Source organism: Microchirus variegatus (genome assembly GCF_963457635.1).
Source record: "Microchirus variegatus genome assembly, chromosome: 17".
Lineage (NCBI taxonomy): Eukaryota > Metazoa > Chordata > Actinopteri > Pleuronectiformes > Soleidae > Microchirus > Microchirus variegatus.
Window position 1 is genome coordinate 19,522,736 of NC_139818.1, and position 11,757 is coordinate 19,534,492.

At 42.2% G+C, this 11,757-nt stretch overlaps 1 protein-coding gene across 1 annotated transcript; it reads left to right on the forward strand.

Annotated features, from left to right (window-relative positions):
- Positions 1–65: 65 nt before the first annotated feature.
- kctd5b (potassium channel tetramerization domain containing 5b) lies at positions 66–11,757 on the forward strand (the record flags this gene model as incomplete). The annotated part of the gene is given in 8 exon segments (XM_083903946.1): positions 66–80; positions 83–130; positions 132–386; positions 6,598–6,706; positions 7,207–7,298; positions 7,416–7,511; positions 9,708–9,833; positions 11,658–11,757. Coding segments are annotated over 8 exon segments (771 nt in total). The 3' UTR covers positions 11,688–11,757.

Genomic DNA, 11,757 nt, shown 5'->3' on the forward strand with positions numbered 1-11,757 from the left:
GGAGCGGAGGGGAGGGAGTGGGTTGGGTTGGTAGGAGTGGCTGAGGAGCTGGCAGTCTGCTTTGCATGAATCGTGGACTCCCAAGTTTAGCGGCTGCAGCTCACATATTTCCTGTCAAACGCGCAGACGGATCCGAGGCTTGGGCGGAGGAGACGAGGAGAGGGATGGCCGAGAATTGCTGTGAGACGAGCGGCTCCGCTCACCGGAGATGCGTGGCCCATTCTCCGGCAGAGAGAAGCAGTCCACCCGGTGTCGGTGCATCGAAGTGGATCCGACTGAACGTCGGGGGAACGTATTTCTTAACAACGAGACAGACGCTGTGTCGGGATCCGAAATCATTTCTGTACAGACTGAGCCAGGCTGACCCCGAGCTCGACTCCGACAAGGTAAATGCTAAGCTAACTAGCTTAGCTGTAGTTAGGAGCATACTTGGTCAACTGCATTTAAATTCCTATAAAACGGCTTTTAATTCCCAGTGCGCTGTTTAGCACTTTGTACGTGTGATGGCTGTGCTCCCGGTTTGCTTAGTCAGAATATTAGCTCTGTGAACATTCGTGTCTAATGAAATACTCAACGTTAACTCGTTTTATTTTTGCTAGCTAGCTTTAGCAATCTGAGCTAGCTAGATTCCGACAGTCACCACATGACATACGATCTTGCTGCTAGCCTTAGTATTTCTCCCTCGTTACGTGTTTTGATAATAAACTATGACATGTCCTGTCGTTGCTGATGTGTCGTTCAATGAGCGAACTTATTTTTAAAAAAAATAACAAAAGCGCGCGCGTGTTCAGCCAACAAGTTATAGTTCGAAACTTTCCCCGTATACAACCGATGCACTACGTTTACACTCGTCGAGTTGTCCAACAGTGACGGTACTGACAGAAACTGATTTCCAGTAGTTACGCTTTCGACTTTGAACCTAAATGTTGACAGTTTAAGTCAGGTTAGACAATGGAATATTTATCCTGAACGTTGGCTGTGTTATTTCAAACCACCTCATCAGTTTGTATAACGGTTGTAAAATAATACACACTTGCCCTTGTGCTACAACCTTTAATTTACTATTAATTGATTACACAAATCGCCAAAGTTCATGTGTTGATTTGTTCAATTTGGACCATAACAAGTTTGTCTGATTTTTCAGCATCTTTTAAGTATTCACATTTAAAAATGTGAATACTTTCTGGAATCTGTCTAACAAAGAAACAACAATACAAACAAGCAGAAACTCCACGTCTTTGGTTAGTAGATTAAATGAGACATTTTGGAAACACTGTTATTGCCCAAACGGCTAATTGATTGTTGCAGAAAATAAGCACATGATTAAACTCCTCTGAATATAATTGTTAGTTACAGCCCTCCTGACCATCCAAAGCTCTTCTTTGGGGCCTCTCTCCACTGATTACAACAGCTACAAGCGTTAGTCCTATAATTAACCAACCAAGTAACTGACGCATAAAAATAATTTATTGCTCGATCAATTGGTCCTTTCCCTCCCTCTCGCGTGCTTTGTCCTGTTTCTTGGCTCTGTGTTTTTTGGAGTAATCGGCCTCTGTGCTGCTGATGGTGAGGCTCCCCTAATGAGTGCATAAGTCATTGCCAAGTGGGGTGAGGTGCTGCTGTGCTGACAACTGAAAGCGGGGGATTGAATTCACTCATCTGAATGGCCTTAATGCTCTACATTCTGGCTTCTCTCTGTTTGTCCATCTGCCACTTTTAACAACAGCTTGCTTGCACCAAGGCCCCCATGTACTGTCAAAAACAGTTAAGCAGTGTCTGTATACATGGTGTATACGCTCTGCTTTTAACTGTCCATTTCACTGCCCTATTATTCATTGTTCTCGTACGCTTTAATCCTCACCCCTTTATGTTAAGCTGGAACCGAGGCTCATCTCATATTTTCATGCAAATATCTTAATCTCTGAATAATCAGCTTGCTTTTTTGTCAGTTTATCCTCCTCCGAGTAATGGATCAGTCCATCTCAACCCCTTGTCTGAAGTATTCATCAGACTTTTAAGCCGTTGCTGTACCCTTCTCTTACATAGTTGGGATTAAGATCTCTCCCAGTAAAGAACTGGTTATTATTTGATAATATCACCTGTGTTTTGACTGCGTTCCCATAGTATATGCAGCTTCATTTTCGATCACGCAGCGCTGCATGTGAATAGAAAGCCCAGCAGAGTGACAGATCAGTGAAGGGCTCTGTTTTTTGGGCAAATGCATTATTGTGTTTCCCAGCCAAGGAAATGAGTGGTTCAGCTCCCAGTCACGCAGGCTGGCGTGCTTCAGCTGGACTCTTGAGGAGAACTGCATTATTCATGCTGTTGACTGGAGCCTGTTATGTACATTGGGGTATATAAAGAAAGTGGAAGAAGTGCTGTCATGTGCATAGCCCCAAGGGCCTATACCTCACCGTTCTAAGTCGGTGATCCCAGTAATGCCACTGATTGCTGTCTTGCAAATGACATTAATGTTGATCGGTTAGCACAGTGTAACTGACTAATCTATGCTGAAAGATAGTGAGCTGGCATTACTTTCAGAATTGTAAGCTGTCGAGTCAACAAGCTCTCGAGATGCACATCACCGGGGCTCTATCCATTTGGCAGACTTCTGCTCTCAAACTACTCAGCTCAGGGCCACTCAACCAGAGACCCAGCTCTCTGGCTTTTCATCAATTTTTTAAGAACCTCATCACAAAGGATTTTTGTCTCTTCATGTATTCATATCCATTTGCTGCCTACAGCATGTGTGGAAAAAAAAATAAGGCCCTCTTAATGCTGTATTCAGGTTGTATGTCAAGCTTGAGCACACTGTGGGAGACCATGTAAATATTTAACGGTCATTTCGCCTCCTACTGCTCTTCTTGTAGTAAGTACTCGACGGGGCACTGCAGAGTGCAGTTTGCAAATTAGATGTGACTCAACCATTTTATCATTATAAAGAAAGTATGTTCGCAAAAGTCAGGCAACAAATTGAACGAGATTAATTTTCGTTATCAATCTCCAATCTTTCACTTATAGCTCAGATTTCTGCTGCTGCTGCTGAATGAATGCTCCAGGTTGCACTGACTTCCTGGAGCTTAGATGTGGGGCTACTTAACTGCCTCATCGTGATGGCAAAGCTTTTAGGGGACTTTGAAAAGAAGCTGTTCATTTAGCGCTTGAGACAGTTTCCGTTTTATAAATTGTTCCGATGGTGTTGCCTTGCCCAGCTGAAAGTGGTATAAAGGCGAGAAGTTCCTCCCATCCGTGGTGAAAGGTCAAGCATGCGTTCTAATGACAGTGCTAAAACATTTTTGAAATATGAGGTAGTTTCACACAATATAGCCCTCGTGTGCTGCGTGTATTATTTAAAAGATGCAGGCCTGTTTGACCATGCCATTACTGCTTATACTCCAGAGAGAGACTCCTGGCTCCCACTCTACAAGGATCAGACTTCCACTCGGCTAAGTAGCTACGGTCATGTGACACTGAAGCTCTACTGCAACGTCTTTAAATGCCTTTTCTGCAGGGGCTTGTGCTCCAGTTTGGCTGCAATGAAGATTGTGCTGCACATGATAATGCTTTCATTCTTCTTTGCCCTCGTGTAATGCTGTTAATCGTTTGTTGGATAATTACCACCTGTCTTACTGTAAGTGAGACTTTGAGATGTTTGCAGTGACAAAGCGCTGGTGTACAGTTGTGATCAGAAGCAAGCAAGTAAGCATGCAGCGGCTTGTCAATGTTGTTGACTTAAGGATGGTTTTCTCGGAGCGTTAATGTGGCTGCAGAAGCATGGACATCATGTGTTTGAAGGGTGGGTCACCGTGGTATTTCCTGTGGGAGGATATGTGTTGCACGCAGGAGAAGAATGATAACGATAATAGGCTACACTTCCTCAGCGGTGAAGTCCACCCTTTTAATTTAGCTTTTGTTTACTTCCATCTATAGTTGTCCTCAGTTGGAATCTATTATTTCCTGGGCCCTTATTTTCTACATGACTGTGTTGACTGTCTATATGGAAGTCTGTGACGCTTGAATAGTTTTGTAAGGTCAAACCACAAAACACCATGGAGCCTGTCTGACCTACAGTGAACTGACCTACCTCTTGTGGACACTGTAGGCGGTGTCTTGTCCGTGTATTTGTTGTTGTCATTTGGTCCCTTTAGGTTGTCTCTGTCCAATGTTAACTTGCCTTGTTTTATACGGGAAATTGTCCCGTATAAAAGAATGTAGCTTATGCTCTCGTCATAATTTGTAATTTGTTGTCATTGTCCCCGTCTACGATACATCCCAGCAGCGGTCCTCATTCTCGCTCCTCTGTTCACTCCACTGCCCTCCGGGAAGCACAGGCCTATTTCTCATTAGGTCGAAATAGAGGATTTCCTCAAGGCCATTGTCTGTAACATCTTAACGTCTAACAAGTGTTGTTTGTTAAGTGGCTAAGTCTGAAATACTGTATATTTTAAAGTGTCCGCATGTAGTCAACAACTGTATTTAAAAATAATACTGTCAAGTTCAAGCTGTGAAGGACTTTAGACGCATAAAAACAATTGTTTAAGGGAATAAAATAGGAAGAGTAAATTAATAACTTACTTAAAGGGACACTGTGTAGTATTTATGGGTTTATATAACCCAAAATCAGAAATAAAGAAATTTGTCCCAGGCAGTCTTTTTTATTCCTTCTTCTTTTTCCAGTTTGGCCTTTATTCAAAAGTGAGTGTTGAAGGTGAAGGTTAGGGAGTGAAAATATATTTTGTCATCTTGATGAGCCCATGATTTACACTAGACTCAACACACTGCCATTGTGTGTTTTTAGTGCTTTGTAGGACAATTAAATGCCACATGGAGTGTGGAGAGAAGAATACTGATCCACCTGTACTTGTCCTTAAACTTCAGTGACTATGGAAATTTAAGGACATGGGTGACGGGGGCAGTCACACCAGAATAGAGCTCCAGTGGGATATTTCTGCCTCAGAAAAGAGGCCAATCAGCCAAGAGGGTTTGGAGATTCATTACATAAGAAAATGGACTGGGGACGTTTCTCATAATTTGATAATTAATGGATTTTTTTTGTTGAATCCAATCCTGGCCTTGTAAAGATGATCTTTACAAGTGAGTCGCTGAGCAAAGTCCTCACGGGATGTGGTTGTGGCTGAGAGTACGTGATAATGTTGTCAGTTGCATCGGATGACATGAATGTTATCGTGAATGTTTTCCATGTAATGTGTGAGGCCGTCTATGTGAAGCATGTGACACACGGGGAGCTACTTCCAAAAAAGGCGAGTATGGACATACTGGAAGTGAAACAAGAAAAAAAACCTCCTCCGTAGATCTCAGTAATAACATAACCGTTGATACTATTTGGCGTCTTTTTCTTTGGTCTCTTAAAGTGCCAAATTTGAAGATCTGATTTTGAATATCCCAAATAAATGATACTGACCTCTTATCTCAAGTTTTAGTAAGGATAGCTCCAAATATTAATGCTAAATGCTATGCTAATAATACACGAAGAGGATCGCACATGGTTGTGTTGCATCTTAAAATAAGGATCACCGTCAAAAGTGGAGCAGACGAAGAAGAGATTACAGTGTTTGCCAATTGGCGCTGAAGCTGATAAACCTGTGTGCACTGCAGAGTCATTTGACCCAGGGGTGATTAAACGCATTCCCACAGGTTAAAAAAAAAAATATATGTATATTTATTTAATCCCCTGATTTATTTATTTTTTACCAGAGGGAATGAGGTACAACACACCAAACTCGACTAAACGCCGCATTGCAAGGTGCTTTCTCCCATTCCCCTCGGTGGAATCAGCCTACTGTACCAAATCTTTTTCTGTTCTGCTCTAATTGTTTTAGCTGGCTCTTCCCCGTGAGACAAAGACTGTCTAATGACAGTACTTATAAAAAAAAAAAAAAAATAGGGGAATACCCAGCGGTTGTGATAGAATCAGGATCAAACCCAAGACCTTTGGGAGTAGTGATGTGATATCACAGCACTTGAGCAACTGAGCCCATTTTTCTCAACCACTGTTAGAGATTATCACTCATGCACAGTGTTGGGTTTGTGTCCCTGGATTATGTTTTTTTCCACCCCAATTTATGAATGTTTAGGGCTGCTATTATTGATATTAGGAAAACATGCGATATCCTAATTGAAAAAGAGATGAATAATGGAAAGATAAAAAAATTAAATAGATGTTTAGCCAGTGGCTCTTATTTTGATAGCCAGGAGAAAGAAAGCGATGATGGTAAGAGGATTAAAGTCCAGTGCCTCTTTTTAGCTTTACAGTAGAGATGCTCATAACCGCTCAGTTACAGCATTAGTCCTTTTATTGTCATGTATAATTAACTTTGTCCTCACAGTGTATATGACGAGCGATGCCTGGTTTTGGGAATCATTTAACTCTAAATCGTTTACCCCCGGAGGTTAACTTTCACTCCGCTCCGTGTGTTTGTGCGAGATTACAGAACTGGGCAGGAAGTAAAGAAGAGGGAAATGATGGAGAAACATAAACTAAAAACACACACTGATAAAACAAGCGCTTGGGGGGGGGGGGGGGGGGGACACCGAGCCCGTTGATATTCACGATCGCTGCCTCTTTTGCCTTTTCAGGATGAAACTGGTGCCTATCTCATAGACAGAGACCCGACATACTTTGGGCCAGTGCTCAACTACTTGAGGCACGGCAAACTGGTGCTCAACATGGACTTGGCAGAGGAAGGTAAAAAAAAATACAGTTTTTTAAAACGCATTCCACTTCCAAGTTTTACAAGAACACACAATAAAAATAATTGAGTATGTCACAATAGTTCTGGGCAGTATACCAGATCATACCAGTATTAGTTGTTGTTTTTAATGATATAAATGTCCGCATATCACTAGTCTGGTATTTGATAAAAGGGTATGTGGCACAGCATCACGCTGTTTGAGGGGGCAACCATTTTCCCTGCTGCACCACACGTGCTAAGGGCCTAGCTGAAGTCACTAGTAATAGAAACGAGTAATGGACTCCACCACCTTAGCAGAAAAACATGCCTCAGAGTACCCAGAATGTATACAGTTAACTTACATACACGCACTCAATTGTGCCTCTCTCTGGCTGGAGCACTCACTCATGTGCATGTATTAATATCATTTTTGCAAACTCTATTCACAGCCTCTATTTAGTAGTAGTAGTAGTAGTAGTATTCTTAAAAGCTTGTGTATTTGTCACCGTTTCAGGTGTGCTAGAAGAAGCCGAGTTCTACAACATCACATCATTAATAAAACTCATCAAGGACAAGATCAGGGAACGCGACTGCAAAACATCACAGGTACATGACCTTGAGGTAACTCTCGACGCGTCTGCAAATCCGTGCGGTTAAATTTTGGGAACTTTTTTTTAATAAACTTTATTTCTCTCGTGTGTGTGTGGTCGTCTTTGCTCTCAGGTTCCGGTGAAACACGTGTACAGGGTGCTGCAGTGTCAGGAGGAGGAGCTGACGCAGATGGTGTCCACCATGTCGGATGGCTGGAAGTTTGAACAGGTAAATCTCTTTTGCAAAGGTCGCGGCAGCAATCCTCCGTCCGTGTGCTCTCCTCTCACCCCGCTGTGCTCACATTGACCCAGGCAGTCCAATCGTCTACTTTTGGAAATAGCTAAACACGTCTTTCTTAAAAGTCTGCATACATGATCCGGGCATCCCTTCTGTGCTCTGATTGGTCGTTGCAGCTTGTCAGTATAGGTTACGGGCGGGCCCACCAGTCAGAGTTTCTGCTGATTGTGTCAAGGGAGGTGAAGGGAGAGGCGCCTGCTTTGCCAAACAACAGCGGACAGGTGTGTCCCACAAATTTCTGCCCACGGTCTGGTCACTGCATGGTCCCCCCCGTGTCGTTCGTACACCCCCCCCCCCCCTCCTCCGATGGCCATTGTTTGTCCCGAGTACACACACGTAGCTTTATTTGTTTTGAGTTCATTTGTTTTGGTGTTCATTTACGCTGCTTGCTCACCAGTGAGGCTTAAAGAACATGACACCCGTTTCTCTTGTTTGTTATATTTTTTATTCGTACTGCACTCACAGTTTCTAAGCTTGTTGACAGCTTCCCGTGTCCTGCTTTGATGCAGCCACTCGGCTGATTTGAGGGCTGTGCAGTAGAGACGAGTGAAGCTATTTTTTGTCCTGATAAACAAAATCTCACTAATCTCTAAAACAAGTAGGATGGGGGAAACTCCCCAGTAACACTCCTTATGCAAAGCCCAGGAGAGTCTTTAATGACCTACTGCTTTCTCAAAGACTCCACAAGTATTTACATTTTACTTCTTTAAATTAATGCTTTACGGTGAAAGAGTGTTAGCAGTGTTTGATAAGTGGGATCCAGTATTCGCTTCCTATTTCTTGCCGTGTTGATTTCGAATGCGAGAGAAATCACTTAACAACAAGTCTCCAGCAGCAGTGGCTAATGAGCCAATGCATGTCTGAACATGCACACCTGGGTACTGAGGGTATACATGTAGCCTGCAGTATGTACACACTTAACGTTCAGCAGGAAAAGCAGTTATTCAGGAACAGGAACTAGTTTTGTTATTACACTACTGTGTGTGTGTACTGTTTGTTTATAAAGACCTGGGTGTTTTTATGCCTTTATTTGTCCTCTTGTGTCCCGTTTCTTTTCGGTGTGATGATTTCTTTTTCAAATGTACTCAAAGATGTTATTTTTAGGATCATCTCACAGCAGTTCTTTCTCCCGTCTCACGTCATCTGATGTTTGATCTGCAGCTGTTACACATTGTGGTTTTGCTGTCTGAAGTTTAAAAACCTGTGATAGACTGTGGTATCTTTGTAGCACACAAAGCAAAAATGACTAGAGAAAATCCTCCTTGATGGGATTTTTGCTACTTTATTTGCTTGTATTCTTTTTAAAGATTCAAATCAGTCAAATCCACCCGTCAGCATTGATTTTCCAGCATGTTTATTTCCTTTGGTACTTTCACTTGTTTTCCGTCAGTTACCACTGATCATGTTTTTATTTCTGCTGTGTCTCTGTGCTTTTTTTGTCTTTGATACTTTCACTCCCACAAAGTCACTCAGTAGCATTCATTCTAATAATAATAAAGCTAAAATAATGTTTTTCTGTTTCATTACTTCACATTACCCTTGCTTCAGGTCTGCAGGCCCTGAAAATACTGTTTTTGAATCACATTTTTTGTGCAATACAATTGCATAAATATCCATGTAATTCATCTGTTATTTTAACATAGTATTCTGGTTGTTTGTGATCTTTATCTAGTGGTGTTCCATTTAATTGTGTAGCCATCAATTTCACAATCAGAAACCGGTTTATTGCCATGAATGCTAGAATCCATGCAGGGAATTTGCTGTGGTGAAATGGGTGCCAAAATGAAAAAGAATAGATAGAAATTACACACTATATTAACTAAATTAAAATAGAAAATTAAATAATGTACAGTTGCAGAGTACTGTACACAATCTGACCCACAGTTGCTGATCTAACCTAACCTTGTGGCAAGAAAAGTGTATTTAAGGAGTAATTATTATTTCTGATTGGTCTGAGAAATACACATCACAGGAACCTGTAGACTATTCTGTACCCCATGTTTTCCATTATTTTTAATGCATCTGACCTGATTTGTTGCCACAACAGCCCCAATGTGTTGCCTGTACCTCATCAGTCTTGACTCTAACTCTTCCACCGTGTGTCCTCTGCTCTCGTCTCGTCTCCAGCTGGTCAGCATAGGCTCTTCTTACAACTACGGAAATGAGGACCAAGCGGAGTTCCTGTGCGTGGTCTCCAAGGAGCTTCACAATCAATCGTACGGGACGAACAGTGAGCCCAGTGAGAAGGCTAAGGTAAGTGCCCGGCAGTTTGGAAAGTGTGGTTAGAAATCCGGCCACGGCAAACGTGTGAATGGTGGCTTGTACTGGATGTTTTTTTTTTTTGTTTGTTTTTTTAAATCACTGCGTTTATGAAGCAGGGAACTGAGAGAACCTCTAGTTTATTGATGAGAAACCTCATATGAAGGAGAACATTGTAAATATTTAGAGCTTCAGTTAAGAGCTGGACTGCTGTTCTAGATTCAGTGATTTATCAGATTTAGCTATGAAAGAAAACAACTTTAATTTTGATATAATGACCTAAAAGTGTTTCTACGTGAATTGACACAGCATTTAGACCCATGTGTGATTTTGCCCTTCGAATAAAAACTACATAAAATCAATGCCCAGGGCATTAAGAGGGCTCAGGTTGATAGATTAGTGCAGAAAGGTCATTTACTCAGCGGCTTCACGAGTGATGCAGGGGAAGGGACACCCTGAGGAATTCAACGTCCTATCAGCTTGTCCCCATGGGGGCCCCCGCTCCTTAAAAGGCAGCTACGCATGAAGAGGCACACGGCTAAAGCCATATTCACTCTGCTGTTTATTTTTAATAGGAAGGTGAAACGCTTAACCAAGTGAAGAGACTTTGTTGTTACTGTTTCCAGGGCCACCACACGCAACCTTGGTCATTAAATGACGACTACCACTCGTTTTTATGACTTAATGTCCGTATTTACATACACGTATTTATCACAAGTCAATAGAGTGTGTAAGAATGATGACATTTGCATGTTTCCATGTTCTACACTTTCCCCCTCTCTGTTCTCGACGTCATCATTTCACTCCTCCCCATTCATTTCCATTGTCTCACAAACATGCCTTTCTTGTCTTCTCCTGTGCCGTCTGCATGCTGCATGTTTGCTCAGAGCGACGACGACGACACGGATTATGAAATGAATGACTCTGATTAGGGTTTGAGCGTTTGCGACTCTGCTGGTGAGCGCTCGGCTGCTCGCTCGTAGCGCCTCCTCCACCACCACCACCATCGCACCTGCTGAGTTTGTCCTCCCCTTCCCCACAGTTCCTCCCCAAGGCATTTTTATCATGCTTCTACATATCACTTGTACCCAAAGAAACGTAACACAGTCCAGATGAGTAATCAAATGGTTCCTACGTAGAGTAGTTGGATGCTTAGCCTTTATTTGTAGTTAAAGCAGAATGTATACAGCAGCTCAGTGCCTAAAAAATACACCCTGCCGGCGCGCCTGGGTCAGACAGCGAGTATTGTAACCAGTGATCGCATCTACGGATCATGTCCACTTGTTTCTGGTCCCATTGCGGACATTTCCTGAAAATTTCATCCAAATCCGTCTGTGACTTTTCGAGTTATGTTGCTAACAGACAGAGGTCAATAAAGCAAATTATTCAAAATGCCATTGAAATCCCCCACCGTTAATCTATTTCACCAAAATAACTTGAGATTAATAGCGTGATCGAACAGTTATTTCTCAACAGATTGGAGTCGGGTATCTAAGCCCTTGAGTTGCTGTTTGTTTTTTACCTTTGTTTGTCCTTCATTCAATGACATTATAAAGAAATCAAGAGGTGCAAAGTTAGGTCAATACCATAAAACACACAGCCCTAGACTTCCCAGCATCAAGGCTCTTTCCTACTTAGTGTAAGCTCAGCCTAAATTTGCTCAGTTGTGTCCGTGTAGTTTCTAGCACACCCTGTTATTTGCTTCACTCATCATGCCACCATTCTCCTTTTAGCTTGTTTGTATTCGATGTGTTCCATTGAGTGTGTATGTGGCAGGAAAGTGAATTTTTCTCACTCCTTTTTTGTCTCTTTTTGCAGATTCTTCAGGAAAGGGGTTCCCGGATGTGAGGAGGACTTAGTATTATGAGCTCCAGGTGTTATGATGCAAACATATCATCTTTGTGGAAGAACATTTGGC